At 42.1% G+C, this 19,349-nt stretch overlaps 1 protein-coding gene across 1 annotated transcript in view; it reads left to right on the forward strand.

The window, feature by feature from the left end:
- MBOAT1 (membrane bound O-acyltransferase domain containing 1) overlaps window positions 1–19,349 on the forward strand; it is a 107,284-nt gene that overhangs the window by 62,639 nt on the left and 25,296 nt on the right. The window contains exons 5-7 of the mRNA XM_065885680.1: window positions 14,702–14,757; window positions 16,783–16,837; window positions 18,300–18,483. Of these exons, the coding sequence (XP_065741752.1) occupies window positions 14,702–14,757; window positions 16,783–16,837; window positions 18,300–18,483 (295 nt within the window). The remainder of the gene's footprint in view (window positions 1–14,701; window positions 14,758–16,782; window positions 16,838–18,299; window positions 18,484–19,349) is intronic.

Raw genomic sequence — 19,349 nt, forward strand, 5'->3', positions numbered from 1 at the left:
GTCCGTGAACTTATTATGATTTTAGGCAACCTCTCTGCTAATGGGTGGGTTTGTGTTCCTGTCTTGCTATTTGTTTGGCATAGGGTGTCCAGCATTGTGGCTTGCTGGTCGTTGAGTGGATCTTGGTCTTAGTGTTGATATGGAGATCTCTGGGAGATCTTTTGCTGTTTGATATTACTTGGGGCTGGGAGGTCTCTGGTGGACCAGTGTCCTAAACTCAGCTCTCCCACTTCAGAGGCTCAGGCCTGACACCTGGCCAGAACACCAAGACCCTGTCAGCCACATGGCTCAGAAGAAAAGGGAGAAAAGAGGGAGGGAGGGAGGAAGGAAAAGAAAGGAAGGAAAAGAAAGAAAGAAGGAAGGAAAAAAAAGAAAGAACAAAGGAAAAGAAAGAGAAAGAAAGAAAGAAAGGCAAGAAAGAAAGAATTAAATAGAGTTGTTAAAATAGAAAAGAATTATTAAAAATAATTTAAAAAAAGGAAAGAAAGAAAGAAGAGAGCAACCAAACCAAAAAACAAATCCACCAATGATAACAAATGCTAAAAACTATACTAAAAAAAACCAAAACAAATCCCCAAAAAGGACAGTCAGAACCATGGGAGAAATGGCAAAAGCAAAGCTATACAGACAAAATCACACAAAGAAGCATACACACTCACAAAAAGAGAAAAAGGAAAAAATATATATTTAAAAAAGGAAGAGGGCAACCAAATCAATAAACAAATCTACCAATGATAATAAGATGTAAATACTAAACTAAGATAAACACAAAACCAGAAACAAATTAGATGCAGAAAGCAAACCCTAAGTCTACAGTTGCTCCCAAAGTCCACCACCTCAATTTTGGGATGATTCGTTGTCTACTCAGGTATTCCACAGATGCAGGGTACATCAAGTTGATTGTGGAGATTTAATCTGCTGCTCCTGAGGCTGCTGGGTGGGATTTCCCTTTCTCTTCTTTGTTGGCACAGCGCCTGGGGTTTAGCTTTGGAGTTGGCCCTGCCTCTGCGTATAGGTCACCTGAGGGCATAAGTTCTTTGCTCATACAGGACAGGGTTAAAGTAGCAGTTGATCTGGGGGCTCTGGCTCACTCGGGGAGGAGGGGAGGGGTATGGAGTGCGGGCGGGCCTGCGGCGGTAGAGGCCAGCATGACGTTGCAGCAGCCTGAGGCGCCGTGCGTTCTCCTGGGGAAGTTGTGCCTGGATCCCGGGACCCTGGCAGTGGCGGGCTGCACAGGCTCCTGGGAGGAGAGGTGTGGATAGTGACCTGTGCTCGCACACAGGCTTCTTGGTGACTGCAGCAGCCCCCTTGGTGTCTCATGCCCGTCTCTGGGGTCCGCGCTGATAGCCGCGGCTCGCGCCCGTCTCTGGAGCTCGTTTAGGTGGTGCTCTGAATCCCGTTTCCTCGTGCACCCTGAAAGAATGGTCTCCTGCCTCTTAGGCAGATCCAGAGTTTTTCCCAGACTCCCTCTCGGCTAGCCGTCGTGCAGTAACCCCCTGCAGGCTGTGTTCACGCCGCCAACCCCGGTCCTCTCCCTGCGCTCCGACCGAAGCCCGAGCCTCAGGTCCCAGCCCCCGCCCACCCCGGCGGGTGAGCAGACAAGCCTCTCGGGCTGGTGAGTGCTGGTCGGCACCGATCCTCTGTGCGGGAATCTCTCCGCTTTGCCCTCCGCACCCCTGTTGCTGCGCTCTCCTCCGTGGCTCTGAAGCTTCCCCCCGCCCACCCCCTGTCTTCACCAGTGAAGGGGCTTCCTAGTGTTTGGAAACTTTTCCTCCTTCACAGCTCCCTCCCCAGGGTGCAGGTCCTGTCCCTATTCTTTTGTCTCTGTTTTTCCTTTTGCCCTGCCCAGGTATGTGTGGAGTTTCTTGCCTTTGGGGAGGTCTGAGGTCTTCTGCCAGTGTTCAGTGGGTGTTCTGTAGGAGTTGTTCCACATGTAGATGTAGTTTTGATGTATTTGTGGGGAGGAAGGTGATCTCCATATCCTACTCCTCTGCTATCTTGAAGGCCCCCTTTTTAACAATATTTATTTATTTTTGGCTGCATTGGGTCTCAGTTGTGGCACGCATCCTCCTCTGCAGTGCGTGGGCTTTTCTCCAGTTGTGGCGCGTGGGCTCCAGAGCGCACAGCCTCTGTAGTGGCGGCATGTGGGCTCTCTGGTTGTGGTGTGCGGACTCAGTAGTTGCGCGCCAGCTTAACTGCCCCACAGCAGGTGGGATCTTAGTTCCCTGAACAGGGATCGAACCCATGTCCCCTGCATTGCAAGGTGGAATCTTAACCACTGGACCACTAGGGAATTCTCAAAAGTAGTTTTAAATGGTGGTCATAACTTTCCCCAGTGTTTAATCAACAAACTTTATTTTTTTTGGATCAACCTCAGAACTGGGCCCCCACACCCCATTCCCCATACTTAGAAGAGTTCCTGGCTCTTCATAGATGTTCACTAAAGGAATGAGTTAAATACTCTAGTATTTGTCCTTTTTTTTTTAATGCTTCCAGGAGCTTCAATTAAACAGCCCCTCCAGCCATATTTGGTTGGGATATTGAACAAAAAACTTTGACTTTAGCCTAAAGTAGATCGTTACTTGTTTCTCGTCTATATCATCTTTCTTTTTAGGACACAAGTGTATATTCATTCATTCACTTCTACAGCAACTTTTTAGTCTGCAATATGCTATGCACAGTGCCAGGTGTCAGAGACACCGGGCACTGTAGCAGGAGGAGGGGTATTCCTGGCAAAGGGAATAGCTCTGCAGGAGCACAGAGATGTGAGGTGCTTGTGGAGGTCTCAGAAAGCCACCTTCCTTTCCCTGCCACCCACATGCTTATGTCAGCAGCCTGGCAGTCCCTAGAATCCGTCCACTGCCCCTCATGCCCACTGCCACCACCCTGGCTCACCATGTCTGCGCCTTTCCTAATTGGCCGTCTTTCCTTCCATCCTGAACCTCTTCTCCAGTCTATGTTCTCTAGAGTATCAAAGCCAATGGTGATTTGGACCTGCTTCCTCTGCTGCATCGCCTCCCTGTGTGCACGGCATGTGGCAGCAGTGCAGAAAAGTTTAGGGTCTGTGCATGCGCTTGGTTACTTCATGTCTCTGCGCCTCTGCCTTACTCGTTCCCCTGATTAGAAGCCCCTTTTCCATCCTTAACTGCATGGAAATCTCTCACTTCACTTTTTATAACCCAGCTCAAAGATTACTGCTTTACAGAGCTTTCCCTGCTGGCCGCCTCCTCCCTCCCGCGCCCCCTTCCTTCCACCTCGTGAGTCCCTGCATTTGGACCTGTGTAGCAGGAGGCCTCTCATCTGCTCTCACTGGCTGATGCTGCCCATCGCCCGTGAATCATACTCACTGAGACCCCAGTGCACGGAGTGTTTGTAGGTGGTGAGCATGGGCACTTCTGCTTTCATTCATTGATTTGTATACTTAGGTCGTGTCATGTGTTTACCCCCAATTTGTTTATTCCAGTTTGTACTTATTATAAATAAGCTGATGATATATGGATGTGAAAGGAGAGAGAGTGGTTTCTCTAAATCTAGGTAGGGTCCTTTGGAAAGCCACCAAAGCAAATTTAGTATATTAAAAGTAATAGTGGTTGAATTAAATGTAATGTGGCTGAGAAAGCCGAAAGGATCTCAGGGAGGATTATACCAAGTAAAAATTCTGCACACAGATTGCTCTGCAAGCATCTTTACTTCCTTTTACCTTCTCAGTCCTTGTTAGAGGAAACAACTCTGGAGATAGTGGATGGGGTTTATGTAAGAGAGTAGCCACCATTGATCAGATCCACAAGGAAGAGCTTTGGTCCTGCATTGAAAGGTTCATTCATTCATCATTCAGCAGACCTGACTGAGAACCTATATATGGCAGGCACAGTTATAGGAGACAGAGGTGACCAAAGACTGTGGAATGAATGTAGTTACCTTTTTCAGGTTTGTATAGGAAGGTCAAATGTGAGCATGTCGTTGTGTACTGGCTTGACACGTGTTCCCCCAAATTCGTGTCCACCTGGAGCCTCAGAATACGTCCTTATATGGAAATAGGAGCTTTGCAGATGTAACTAGCTAAAGTGAGGGCACACTAGATTCGGGTGGGCCCTGAATTCATTATGACTGGTGTCCTTCTAAGAAGGCCACGAGAGAGACAGACACAGAGAGGGAAGATGGTCACGTGAAGATGGAGGTGGAGATAAGAGTGATACAGCTACAAGCCAAGGAACTCCAGAGATTGCCATCAGCCACAAAAGCTAGGGAGAAGCATGGAACAGATTCTCCTTCGGAGCTTCCAGAAAAAACCAACTCTGCCAACACCTTGATTGGGACTTTCTGACCTCCGGAACTGTGAGACATTACGTTTCTGGTTTTAAGCCCCCCAGTCTGTGGTCATCTGTTATGGCAGCTTTAGGAAATGAATACCCATTTTTATATGATTCCATACCCTTTGATGAGCTGACAGCTGTCCCCTGGTCCTGGTCATGCCTCCACTCTCCACGTTTCACTCTGTTCTCGTCACATCTCCTCCTCCAGTGGTTTTGCCCATAAAACTGTAAACTCGTGAATGACTGTTATGCCATTTTTAATATAATCAGAATTGTGGAAAGTTACCGAAAGGAAAAAATAAAGAGCAAATAAAGGGAAGACAGTCATGTGCTTGTGAAATGGGGTGGATTTGGGGTTTGACAGCAGGGGAGGATGGAAAGCAGTTCCTGTCCATTCCGCTTTCAGTGGCATAGGCATAGTCATGATAAATTTCCTTAGGTGATGTTTGTTCTCTGTTATTTTTTGGATCTTCTTGTATTAAGAAATCTCTGACTTTACACACAAAAGTGTAGACTGTTTGAATGAGAAAGGACACTTCTGTTTGGGAAAGGATACAACAAAAATGTGTCTGCTCCTGTAAGTAGAACGTGATTTAGATCCCTGATTGTGGAGTGACCATACTTCATCCAGTTCTTGGAGGGTATGTCTTTTTTTAAAAAAATTATAGGGCATTATTAAGCAGCAGAATTATTTTTTTTCCTGTCACCATAAATGCACAGTGCCTCACTGATATAAATCCATCTTCTTGGATAATGTCAGGAACATAAAGGGAGGGGGTACGTACTGAAATTGACAAGATGTTTTAAATCACAAATGGTCAATAAGAGAGATTCTTTTCCAGTGTCCAGTCTCATTAAGAACATGCACGCAACCACCAGTTCTCCTTCAGAACGGAATTTGTTTAACACTACTATTTATTTCAGCCTAAAAATCTTATTTAGGGTTTTGTTGAGGAATGAAGCAGCGATTTGAAGTTGAACTTGGCGTTTTAAAGCAGCCTGATGTGATAGCTATTCTCTTTTGAGCATGCATGTGAACCTATGTGCTGAACATACTTACTTAGAGTAAGAGCACAGACAGGAATTGAACAGGATTGGAGTATGTTAGTGTTTGTGTCCAATGACGTATATATGTTTTTAATTTGGGGGGAGCACGTAAACTTGTACTTCAGATGATTCTGGGGCTGGCAATTTTGTTACCATTCTGAAAGTAATCAAGATTGATGTTAAATGGTGAGGACGACACACAAGATACACTTTTATTAGTGCTGCTAATGTAGTTGGTATCAATACATGTAGAAGCCAGTGTCCTCAGTGTTTTCTCTGTGAATATGGGTGATTAACAATACTGGAGCACTTACTGTTCTCCCCGGGGAAGCTCAACAACTGCTTGTAATAAAGCTGATCGTTGATTCCTTTTAAGTTGGTGATGGTGACTGATTCCTTTTTGCTCACAGAAGGGCGCAATTCGAGTTTTCTTCTGAGGGAAGCAGCAAGAAGGAACCTTAATTCCTTTTGCAGGCAAGGCCAGATTCAGGCAGATAATTGCTCTCCCATCATGTTGGCAATTTGCGTTACCCATGTGTTTTTGAAAACATTATGAAGTGAGAACTCATACGCTGCTAGTGGGAGTATGAATTGGTACAACCGTTCTGGAAGGCAAGTTAGCCATAAATTTTAAGCAAGAATTTTTTTAAAGTTTATATCCTATAATAGGATAAATTCCTAGGAACTGAATTACCTTAATGAAATCAAATTTATTCATAAGCGTGTTCAACTGTTGTCGATAATAGTGCAAAATTGGAAGCTCCTGATTGGTCCAAAAGAGGTGAATGATTAAATTATGGTACTAATATACATCCATTAAAAATGATGTCATCAAAGAATATTTAATGACATTGGAAAATGCTTACAATATAATGGAAAATCAAAACCACAAAACAAATACATGTATTAAGATTCCTTTTTTTTTTTTTTTGTGATACGCGGGCCTCTCACTGTTGTGGCCTCTCCCATTGCGGAGCAACAGGCTCCGGACGCGCAGGCTCAGCGGCCATGGCTCACGGGCCCAGCCACTCCGCGGCATGTGGGATCTTCCCGGACCGGGGCATGAACCCGTGTCCCCTGCATCGGCAGGTGGACTCTCAACCACTGCGCCACCAGGGAAGCCCTAAGATTCCATTTTTATGAATGTGGACATGTGTAGAAAAAAGAGTAGAAGGAAATAATACATGCTAAGACAGTGATTCTGTCAGGGGTTGGGGGGTGGTCTTTATTGGTGATTTTAATAATTGTTTTATATGATTATAATAATAAATTCTAAATGTTATTTAAATATATTTGAATGCATACTATGCATGCGTATCGTGGTGAACTGCAGCCTACACCAGTGGAGCAATAGTCGTTTGTGTTCCTGGTTATCCTGTTGGGCATTCTAGAAGTATCACTTGCCCACATCCCTTGGAGCAGTGGAGATCATTGCCCTGTTGTTCCATGCGAGATGTTTTCCTCTGTTGGTTTATGATATCCTGATCACTCTACCTAACCAGCCCAGTATGTGCAAATAACTGGGTTCTGTAATATGAACCAAAGAAGAGATTTGCAAAGAGATTTCCAGATTAGTGTATTTCATGTTTCTCCTTCAGTCTGCTGCCAGCTTTTCAGTAATTAGCACCATCACTTGGAATTTAATTCTGAGGACATGAGTATAAGTTATACCAAGTATATTTGGCGGGTTCCTGTTAAAATGGAGAGCTGGTGATTCTGTTGTTGTTGAGTGCCAAAGTATAGAGATTAGATGGGTCTGAACAGATACCAGTGAACTCTGAAGTGAGTCCAGAGGAGTTTCCATTGCCTTCATTTGCAGCCCTAGGAAGCCTGGTGGAACCATGTACTTTCTTTGCTGTGACTCCAGGAGTCCCTTGTTTTCTTCCCCCAGGCTGGCATAGTTGATAGGAGTTTGGGAGCATTGTACTAAAGGTATAATATCATCTCCCCCCTCTTCAGTAATCCCGGGAGCAGGGGGATACTGGAGGGGCAGAAGCAACAGCCTCCTGTCTGGCCCTCAGCTCTTGGGTCTGGGCCACGGGCTGCAGTTTGCATTGTATCTTGGCGCCCCTAGTTGTTGTGCAAGATCCAGCCCCGTCCTAGATTGCGGTTGATTGGAAGTTTGTTGCATTGGATTCTCCCATCCTGTCAAACTTCTTGCTGGCCTGACTCCTTGCTTTCCTAGTATGTATGCATTGTAAGTGGATTTGTATTATAAACAAAGAATTGATGAAAAGATAAAGTATAACTTTTTGCATCTAAAATTACCTGTTAGGGAAAATGAGATCCTTGAATGTCAGATTTGGCTTGATGCTGTCCAGCCAGCTGTGATTGGTTGGCTCTTTTGACACCTCTAACTGATGACTGCATCATGTCATTGTTCCATCCAAGCTTTACCAGGACAGAGAACTTAACCACTTAAGGTCCAAAGATTAAGGTACAATAGGCAGGTTATACTGGAATACTGCTCAAAACAGGGTTTTGCTTAGTGTTTTAAAAACAGGTTATTTTTTGTTGGGAGTTGATACGGGAAATGGAAATGGATGAATGGGTACCACTACTGGTAAATTGCCCGAAGTCTGTATCAGAAGGCATTGATTTTATGTGTGTGTGTGTGTGTGTGTGTGTGTGTGTGTGTGTGTGTGTGGTGGGGAGAGCAGAGTGGCATAGTTCTTTCTTTTTACTCTAAACACATCTCCATCTGCCTGTTTTCCCCATACTTTATTTCCCCCTATATTTCTTTATCCAAATTAGACTAATAATTTTAGGTTCAGGAAGAAAATATTTTCTTCAGCTTTTTTTTTTTTTTTAATCATGAAAAGAATTCACAGGGCAAAAGAGAAATGGCCCCATCTCAACCCTGCTGGATTCAAACCTTGGTTTCCGATTGGTCAGATGGTTCCCATAGATTCAAGGGCAGGGGCCTCTGACTGGTGAGTGTGTAAAAATCCAAGGACAGGGCCTACTTCTCAGGGGGTGGATAATCTGAGTACAGCTAAGCTTCTAAGGCCTCATTGTCCTGAGGAAGTCCTTTGGCTGCATCAAGGAGCCTTTCTGTGCCCTTCGTGTGCTTGTAGTATGTGCTTCAATCTCCTGGGTTTTGTATTTTTGCCGGAAAAAACATGAATTCCGATCACAGACCAACAAACACGTCTTAGATTATATTATGTTTTGATTGAAATGCAACATCGATGGTATTTGAGTGTTTTTTAAAATATATTTATGTATTTATTTTGGCTGCATTGGGTCTTTGTTGCTGTGTGTGTGCTTTCTCTAGTTGCGGCGAGCGGGGGCTACTCTTCGTTGTGGTGCGCGGGCTTCTCATTGCGGTGGCTTCTCGTTGCGGAGCACGGGCTGTAGGCACGCTGGCTTCAGTAGTTGTGGTACACGGGCTCAGTGGTTGTGGCTCATGGGCTCTAGAGTGCAGGATCAGTAGTTGTGGCGCACGGGCTTAGTTGCTCCGCGGCACGTGGGATCTTCTCAGATCAGGGCTCGAATCCGTGTCCCCTGCATTGGCAGGCGGATTCTTAACCACTGTGCCACCAGGGAAGTCCCGGTATTTGAGTTTTATCCTAAGTCGGTAACTCCCTGGATTTGACTCTGAAATCTCAGTAAGCTGTGCAGTCTGAGTTTGGCATCTGATCTACCCATCGGTTTAAATAAATTGATCAGTGAAAAGCGTTCAGAATGGACTTCCTCTGTTCAGGAGCGTATGGTGCTCTTCCTTACACCCCCAGAAAAGTAAGAATGTAGGAGGAATCTAACTCCATTTCCTTTTCTGCAAGTTGTCAGTATGTTGTTTTTTATAAGCCCATGATCACATGTGTGAGTCGTTTCTTATTTAAGTTGCTAGAAACTTCTTCAGATGTTTAAAACAGAAACAATATATTATTAAAAGTGTAGTCTAGATGATGGGTAACAAAATTTGATCCATAGCTTCTTATTTTTTCCCCCTAAAAGGGAGATTTTTTTTCCCTTAAAGAATGATAGCAGTGTGGTTCTTACATAGGCCCAAAGGCACAGGTTGAACATGGAGTAATTATTATTTATTTACATTGATCTAGATACTCAGTAGTGTGTATTACATTAGTCTGGGTTCTCTGAGAAGCAGACGCCAAGATGAGAACAGATGTATGAGATTTGTTGGGCGAAATACCTGTGAGGGAAAACAGGGAGGCCACTGGATGAGGCCGGGAGAGCCATCAGATTAAAATGCACGTCTCACCCCTGAGATGGGAGAGGGAAGGAAGGAAGGGAGGTCTTGGACTGCAGTGCAGTTCTGAGGCTGTTTCAGCGAGTTCAAGGATGAGTCCTCGAGCTGGAATTCCCTGGCTGAGGAGCACCGCGCCTGGTCTGGAGGGCGTGGCTACCCTGCTGTGCTCAGTCATTGGATGGACGTAGCCTCAGGGAGGCGTGGGCTGAGCAGCAGCAAGGTGGTGGAATCAGAGGATGCCGCTGTAGCCAGTCAGTTACGCACCCCCAGCAGCCAACCTGAGAGGTGCTTTCTCATGCCCACCACTTCTGTGAATAGACTCCAAATGCTTTGCTGAACATGTGCCTAATTATGGAATACGTTAAATCTAACCCCAGAAAGAGGAAAACAAATGGTACACTTCTGTAGAGGCTGAAGGTCAGGCTAATTCCATGACACATTTCCTTTATGGATATATCAATTTTTTAGACCCTTTCAAAATGAAGTTGTGAATTAAATCAGATGTAGGAACTTGGTTTGCCAATTGCATGGTCACCAGAATGTGTGTCTCAAAACACAAAAAATGTGTGCCGGGCTTTGTGTAAAGAAGGCTGGGAGTTTAAGTCCTATTACTGATTCCTCAGGCTTACAATCTTACAGGAAAAAAAAAAGCACAAAGAGGCTTTGAAAACAAAAACAGTCATATTTGGCAACTACATTGAATGTGATGCTTAGTGTAAGTCCCTTTCAAGAAAAACAGCTCTCGGCATCTTTTATACATTCTGGGTCAGAGGTGTTGTTGAACATCAAGAAGATGAGCTGTGAAGTTATATATTTGTCTGTAAGACGAAATTGCTCTTATAGAAAGTTTTGATGTAATCCTTATTTCTACGACCCAAACCTCGGTGTTCTCGAAGCAGTTATTTTTTTCACTATACAAGAGAGTGGTCAAAATTACTGTCAGCTGTGAGCATGTCTTGCTGCGCTAGAATGACCACTTTGGGGGCTCCCTTGTCTGCCACCCCCCACTTCTCCCCCAGTCCTGGAGAGCAAGTCATCCCTCCCTTCCACAGTCAGACAAATCACTTCTCCTTCTCTTCGCCTTACACAACATTAGGAATCTTGTTTCAAACGTTGGCCACTGGACTTTTACAAATAAGATATAAAGTTGGGTGTAGGTGTTAAGATGTCAAAGGGCATTTGTTGACACTTTCTTTAAAATAGTTTATCTTATTAGTTCATATTGACAGTTTAAAATATTACATGCTTATTATTTTAAAGAGATGGAAAATGGAAATGAGAACGAGAGGAATTAAAGAAAATGCACTCACAGAGAGGTGGCCGAGTGCAGTGGACACATCAGCCTTGGCCTAAAGATGGTTTGCGTCTGATCCCATCCTGCCACACCTGGGCGTGGCCTGAGCTCAGGGCACAGAGGCTGTGCGGCATCCTAGGTTTATCCCAGGGATGCTGTCATAGGACGTTGACCAAACCTCAGCTTTCTATGTAAACGAGTCATCAGTCCATACGGGTCAGAGATAGCAAATTCAGTAAGAAGCTATGAGAATGGAGATCAGATAACCAGGCTAAACTTAGAAGGTTTGAAGGAAAGTAGGGTCATTGGGCAGTGGGATTTTATCTCGTCTCACTGGGCAAGGATAGAGCAATTAAAGGTACTAAGCTAGGCTAGATGATTGGAAAAACAGATGTCTTTTTTTAAATTAATTTTTTATTGGAGTACAGTTGATTTACAATGTTGTGTTCGTTTCTGCTGTACAGCAAAGTGAGTCAGTTATACATACACATATATCCACTGGTTTTTAGATTCTATTCCCATATAGGTCATTACAGAGTATTCCCTGTGCTATTCAGTAGGTTCTTCTTAGTTATGTGATCTACATACAGTAGTGTGTATATATCAAACCCAATCTCCCAATTTATCCCTCCCTCCCTTTCCCCCCTGGTAACCACAAGTTTGCTTTCTACATCTGTGACTCTATTCTGTTTTGTAAATAGGTTCCTTTGTACCATTTTTTAGATTCCACATATAAGTGATACGATATTTGTCTGTCTTTGTCTGACTTACTTCACTCAGTATGATAATCTCTAGGTCCAACCACGTTGCTGCAAATGGCATTTTTCATTCTTTTTTATGGCTGAGTAATATTCCATTGTGTGTGTGTGTGTGTGTGTGTGTGTGTATATATATATATATATATGTACACACTACATCTTTATCCATTCCTCCACTGATGGACATTTAGGCTGCTTCCATGTCCTGGTTATTGTAAATAGTGCTGCAATGAACATTGAGGTGGATGTATCATTTCGAATTATGGTTTTCTCTGGATATATCCCCAGGAGTGGGATTGCTGGATCATATGATAGCTCTATTTTTAGTTTTTTAAGGAACCTCCATACTGTTCTCCATAGTGGCTGTACCAATTTACATTCCCACCAACAGTGTCAGAGGGTTCCCTTTTCTCCACACCCTCGCCAGCATTTATTGTGTGTAGATTTTTTTCATGATGGCCAGTCTAAACCGGTAGGAGGTGATACCTCATTGTAGTTTTGATTTGCATTTCTCTAATAATTAGTGATGTTGAGCAGCTTTTCATGTGCCTCTTGGCCATCTGTATGTCTTCTTTGGAGAGATGTGTATTTAGATCTTCTGCCCATTTTTTGACTGGGTTGTTTGTTTTTTTGATATTGAACTGCATGTGCTATTTGTATATTTTGGAGATTAATCCCTTGTCAGCTGCTTTGCTTGCAAATATTTTCTCCCATTCTGTGGGTTTTCTTTTTGTTTTATTGATGGTTTCCTTCACAGTGTAAAAGGTTTTAAGTTTCATTAGGTCCCATTTGTTTATTTTTATTTTCATTACTCTCAGAGGTGGATCAAAAAAGGTCGTGCTGTAATTTATGTCAGAGAGTGTTCCGCCTATGTTTCCAAGAGTTCTATAGTGTCTGGCCTTACATTTAGATCTTTAATCCATTTTGAGTTTATTTTTGGGCTTATTTTGTGTTTATTTTTATGGTGTTAGAGGATGTTCTCGTTTCATTCTTTTACGTGTAGCTGTTCAGTTTTCAGGTGTCATTTTAATTGCAGCTTTATTGAGATATAATTCACATACAATGCAATTCAACCACTTAAAGCATACAATTCAGCAGGTTTAAACACATATGCAGAGTGAATTTACAGAGTGTAACCATTTTACCACAGTTAATTTTGCAACATTTTCATCACCCACCCAGCCCAAAGAAACCTGTATGCATTAGCTATCACTCCTCATTTCCTCCCAATTCCCTGAGACTTAGGCAACCAGCAATCCATCTCTCTGTGGATTTGCCTAGTCTAGATATTTCATATAAATGGAATCATACAATATGTGGCCATTTATGCCTGGCTTTTTTCACCTAGCATAGTGTTTTCAAGGTCTATCCATGTTGTAGCATGTATCAGTACTTTATTGTTTTTATTACTGAATAATATTCTATTAGAGAGACATATCACATTTTATTTATCCATTCATCCGTTGATGGACATTTGGGTTATTTCTTTTGGGGCTGTTATGAATAATGTTGCACTGAAAATGTATGTACAAGTTTTTGTGTAGACACGTTTTTATGTCTCATGGGTATATACCTAGGAGTGGAATTGCTTGGTCATGTGGTAATTCTATGTTTAACGTTTTGAGGAACTGCCAGACTGTTTCTCATGTAACTGCACCGTTTAATATTCCCACCAGTAATGTGTGAGGGTTCCAATTCTCCACCTTGTGGCCAAAACAATCTGTCTTTTTGATTCTGGTCATCCTAGTGCTTGTGAAGTCGTATCTCATTGTGGTTCTGATTTGCATTTCTCTGAGGGTTGATTACTACTGAGCATCTTTTCATGTGCTTATTCACCATTTCTGTATCTTTTTTTAATATAAATGTCCATTCAGATCCTTTGGCCATTTTTAAATTGTTACTTTTGTCTTTTTATTATTGAGTTGGAAGTGTTCTTTACATAGTCTAGTACGAGTTCCTTAGCGGATATATGATTTGCACATATTTTCATGCATTCTGTGAATTTCACTTTCTTGATTGTGTGTGTCCTTTGAAGCACAAAATTTTAAGTTTTAATGATATCCATTTAATCTATCTTTTCCTTTTGTTACTTGTGATTTTGGTGTTACATCTAAGAAGTCATAGCCAAATCTAAGGTCATGAAGATTTATGCCTGTGTTTTCTTCTAAGAGTTTTATAGTTTAGCGCTTCCATTTAGGTCTTTGAACCATTAGTTACTTTTTGTGTGCTTTTTATGTGGATATCTAGTTGTCCCATCGCTATTTGTTGAAAATACTATTGCTTCCATTGAATTATCTTTTTGTGTGTGTGTGATTTTTTTTGAACATCTTCATTGCAGCATAATTGCTTTACAATGTTGTGTTAGTTTCTGCTGTATAACAAAGTGAATCAGCTATATGTATACATATATATGGGGATATAGGTATACACTGAATTATCTTGACATGCTTGTTGACATGGGTGTCACTTCTTAGGCTTGTATTTGATGGCTTTTTTCAAAATAAGATTGGTGCTTTTTTGGTCACTAAATGGTTTATTTACAGGCAGCTACATTTTACAAATGTATCTTTTACTATGTGTGAATGAAAGAATTGCCTTTAAATAGAACAAAGCATGTTAGAGCATATTCGCATGAAGAAGCCAAGGTACATATCCATCCAAGTGGAACCAGGGCACTGGATTAGGTCACCTCCCAAACCAGCGCTACTTACATTTAAATGTGCATTTGAATTCCATGGAGATCTTGTTAAAATACAGGTTCTCATTTTCTGGGGTGGGAATGGAGTGTGAAAGTCTATGTTTCTGACAAGCTCCAGGCGATGCTGGCAGGGCTGGTCCTAGAACTTAGCTTAGAGTAAGAACGCAAGAGGGAGTTTCTCCGGTGATCTTCTTGTTCACTGTTGCCTATCTACTTATTTAAAGTGATTTGGAAGGGAAAAACAATTGTTTGAATTCTGTATTTTTGTATTTTATTTCATAATCTTCAAGATGAAACACTACCATGCCCAGAAATGGAATAAATGTTTTCTCCAGTGGCAGTCCTGCCAATCTTGATTGTTTTCTATCTTCCTTTTAGGCCTTTGATGATTGTCACTCAGAAGATTACAACCTTGGCATTCCAAGTTCATGACGGTGAGAAAAACAGCCCTCCTTTTGGTTCTAAGAGTGAGCCTGACCGTCAGAGCTCTTCTTTTCTACTGTATACACAGTTCAAAGGTTAGACAAGGGCTGGCAGATCTTGCAAAAAAAATTGCAGCCCACTTTAATCATAGCTTTTTACTTTCCCAGCTATTATTTACCATTTCCCTGCTGAATCCATAGTCTTGGCTAAAATGTTTATATTGAGAATGGTGGGTTTTCTGTTTAGTGTTACAGTGTTTTAAATTTAAGTTGATGTGTGGTGCTCTCTGCCCTTCATTTCCCAATCCATTCAGAAGAAATGGAATCCTTTTTCTTTGGTTTAATCTCTGAGAAGCTCATGAGGTAATAAAATGTTAAACAGCATTGGCTAGTTAACCATTTTTTGGGGGTGCAGGGGATTGGAAAATTATCTAATGAGATTAGCCCAAACCTATAAAAAGCTGGGAAGAAAAATTATCTTTTCTTTATATAAAACTGAACATTTTCTTCGCTCAGGCCCTTCCTGATAATGGCCAGAAAGTGTGATTATTTCCACTGTTAATACTGGGTTCCAGGAAAGGAGGATGGCCCTTCCATCCATGTGGAAGGTTTCAATATGGGCTTAAGAGATGCCAGGTGCAATTAGTAAAGGTATCTTCTGCGGATTTGTACGGCTCTAGCAAATGCTTTGCGACTGTTGAAATTTCTTTATGTGTTGGCGGGTTGGGAAGATTTAGTCTCTGCTAGCGAGTCTTCCTGTTTTTCCTTCCATCTGGGGAGCTGATTTAATTTCGTTTTGACCCTGTTTATTCCTAGTTCATACTTGGTGATTTAGTCATTCTGTAGAGAACTGAGTAATTTTATTCTGAGGATGGAGTCTTTCTGGGGTGAGCAACTGTCCTGGTTTGCCCAGAACCCAGAAGTTTCCCAGGATATGAGATTTTTAGTGCCCACATTGGCAAAGTCCTGGGCAAAATGGGGTGATTTGGTCAATATTTTTGTACCTGAAAACCATTTGGTAGTTGTTATAGACTCACATTAGCACCGTAAGTCAATAGCTAAAATCAGTTCAATTCCTGGGATTGCCAGAGCTGTACTCTTTGATGAGATCTTAGAAAAAAGTGAGTGTGATTTTTTTTCTTTTATTAACATTGCTTCTTGGTTTTGTTTTGTTTTTAATACACAGGATTTTTGCCTAAATTTACTTTTCAAAGCATTCTACATCCCTTACATGCAGCAAAATGTTTATTTGCCTTTTTCTTTTTTTTTTCTTGTGTGTGGGAGGAACAAGTAAATTCCAGAAACACTCTGCCTTCTCTTAGGCATGTTTTTGAGTTGCCTTGATGGTCGGTAACCCTAATCAGTCTTAGCTGAATACACAGTTTTAAAGTCGACTTCTTCTGCTCTTAAGATGACAGTTCGGTTTCCTTGACTATCAGTTAACATACAGATTTTATAGGAAGCACAAATGTGATTTGGTTGGGAGTTTTTCTGGCATGGATGAGTTTTAAAAGAAGAAAAACCTCTTGTTAATTCTTTTGTGTTTTCCGTGCATTCAGGGTTACGTTTCCTGTTTTTTTTGGAAGAGGAAAGTCCCCTATTCCTTTCCCCATCCATTCCATCGCATTCCCAGCTTATACCAGGTATCTGCACCCAGCATAATCAGGAAGGCAGTTAGGCAGGTGCTGGCTGCAAAGGCAGGCTTATGTCTCTCATGGAGCAATGAAAACGTATACAGCGTGGTAAGGAGTGTATGAGGTGTGAAGGGTTCTCTGGGATCCATGTTCATACTGTGTGAATTAAATCGGGGTAACCTCTGAATTCTCCCCTCTTCATAACCTATAGAGACTTTCCTCCTCACACGTGTCCTTACAGGCAGCCCCTTGATCCATTGAAAAAAATGGAGAACGGGGACTGTTTATGATTGATGAAACAAAAACGAATCACTTCTTTCACATGAGTTTTTATAAGCCTCTTTAAGGATTAAGTTATCTACTTCACTTAAAACTTCTCATTTCTCAATATTTCTTTTCATAGGATTAGGTCGAAAGGCTGAAGATCTTTCCACTGAGCAACGTCGGCTTGCTGTAAAGTAAGTTTGACAATATATTCTTGAGCCCCTTGGGTATCAGTATGCAGAGATCTTCCTTAATGTTGTTTATTGAATGAATCTGCTATTGATGGACACTTGGGTTGTCTACCAGTCTTTGGCTCTTCTAAACGGTAAGCCATGATAACCTTGTTCATCGGTCATTTTAAATGGGTTTGGGTATAGCTGTGGGATAGATTCCCAGAACTGAGAGTGCTAGATCAAAGGGTAAATGGCTCTGTATTTTGTTAGTTTTACAGGATTCTCCTTCAGTGGGGTTGTTCTCTTTATTCCAAAATTATTTTTATTGGGCATGTGTCGGAGGGTTGCCAAGAAACAGTTAATTATCAGTGCCTATCAGTATGATTATGCTGGCATGAAAAAAGATAGGATGTGGGGTTGGAGAGAGAAATATGGGCTGGAGAATAGGATGAAGGAGGAAGCTGAAGGTGGTCTTTGGCCAGTGTTGATATGTAGTAGAAAGAGGATGGGTATCGGAGAGGAAGGGAGGCCGTCTAAAGTAGGAGAATAACGCTGACAGAGGAGCAGAAATGGCTTATGGGGTAGCACATGGGGAAGAGTGATGCAGCCATGGTGGAGGGTTCCTACCAGAGAGTAGCGGGAAATAACTGGGATATGTAAGAGAGGGTCCCAGCTTCATTCCTTCATTAAGAAATTGGGACTTGGAAGCAATGTAGAAAGTTACCATTGGAAGAGTCCAGTGAACCAAGTTCTTTGCTAAGCATCATGGGGGTGTAAGTGCTATAGGGCATTATTCCAGTGACTGGTTAGCAATGGCATCTGAGGAAGCCTTTCCCCACAATTCTGTCCTACTTGAAGAGCATGCCCTTTCAAAGGCCCTTAAAACACTAGACAGAACTGGTCTCTAGAAAATTTTTTCCCGCCACTTCCCTTGTCCGTTGTCCGGGACCTCGTGCCTGGTTGCCATAGCAGACAAGAGGCTGTTACAGCTGTAGTTTGTGTGGCCTCAAGTGGAAACTGGTTCTACCCATCATTTGTTTTGTATTTATTTTGGCAGTTGGGAGGGAGCTTTCCCATTTCAAAGCATCTCAACCAACTCCCGTTAGGTCGGGTTCCCACCTTGCCTTATGTTCAGTACCTTCATTTTCTCTGGTACACAGACAGCCAAGGTTGTTGTTGAGAAAGAGCATTTCCCAGCCTCAGGGTTGCCTTTGGCCCACTCCTGGCCCTCCGCGTTTATAGCTGTGGGTGGCCAGCAGAGGGCGCCACGGAGTGCTGTGCCGTCTCTGCGCCACCCACCTCAATAACTTCCTTTCAACTAGATTTCTCCTTGGACGGATTTTTAAAGAACCAGAACAAGGAAAGATCATGCCGCGTTTAACAACCCACAGAGACAACACCTGTGTTTACGATCGGCATATTTGCGATATGAACGAAAAATCAAAGACTGAAGACTCTTCAACCTTTTACTTTATTTTCGCAGAGCAAAACCCTCCTTTTTGGAATACGTAAGCTACCTTCTCAACTTCATGAGTGTCATAGCAGGCCCTTGTAACAATTTCAAGGAGTATATAGCCTTCATTGAGGGGAGACATACACACATGAAGTTGCTGGAAGTGAACTGGAAGAAAAAAGGCTTCCACAGCCTGCCAGAACCTTCTCCCACTGTAAGTTTTTAGTGCCAAGTATTTACCCAGAGGTCCAGAAAATGAGCTTTGCTGCCAGGGCTGACTGTCACTTTTAATTGTTCTAATTAAAAAGCCAAACAGTTTATCAGAAATCTTGGCTGGTAACATTTTCCCCCTGTTTGTTTAAAATATCAATATTGGTGTTTAGTTGCAGTAGTTCTCTGTGTTGGAGCAACAGATGTTTATTTCACAGAGCCAATTCACAGCTCATTGGCTGGGAATATTGAAGCAATTAACCCATTTGCCAACCAGCCAATATTTAGTGCCTACAATGTGCCTATGACTGTGCTTGTTAACACATTCAAATTTATGAGTGTTTTCTCTTTATGAATAGAAATTCATAGACAGCCAAGAGATACTATGTCATAAATGGTGGAGGAGGAAAGAGTGGGACCAGAATAAATGTGCTTTTTATTGCAAATCCTGCTTTTGTGGCAAGGGAAACCAGTTTTACACCGGCATGCCTGTAGTTTGGTCATATTGACTTTGAGAGAGTTTAGGTGGTTTTTTTAAACATTTAAATTTTAATCTGAAGTGTATTAACCTCCGGTTAGTCAACGTGCGCTTAATTCATTGAACTTTACAAATATGCTGTTTAGCCAGATCAAATATCCTATATTTAAGGGAAATTTGTAATTAATTGAAGGGATGGGGAACATTGGAAAAGGAGAAATTGAGGATAATTTAAATATTTTTAAAGTGCTACCATCAGGCAACATTAAGTATTTGAAAATTTAATTGATTGATTAATAAAGCATGCATTTTTGGAGAGTTTTGACACATTTGGGTCCTCTGCACTTTATGATTACTTAGATGTCTCAGCCCCAGCGGCTTTATTGACATAA

The sequence above is a fragment of the Phocoena phocoena genome, chromosome 10, assembly GCF_963924675.1.
Source record: "Phocoena phocoena chromosome 10, mPhoPho1.1, whole genome shotgun sequence".
NCBI classification, from domain to species: domain Eukaryota; kingdom Metazoa; phylum Chordata; class Mammalia; order Artiodactyla; family Phocoenidae; genus Phocoena; species Phocoena phocoena.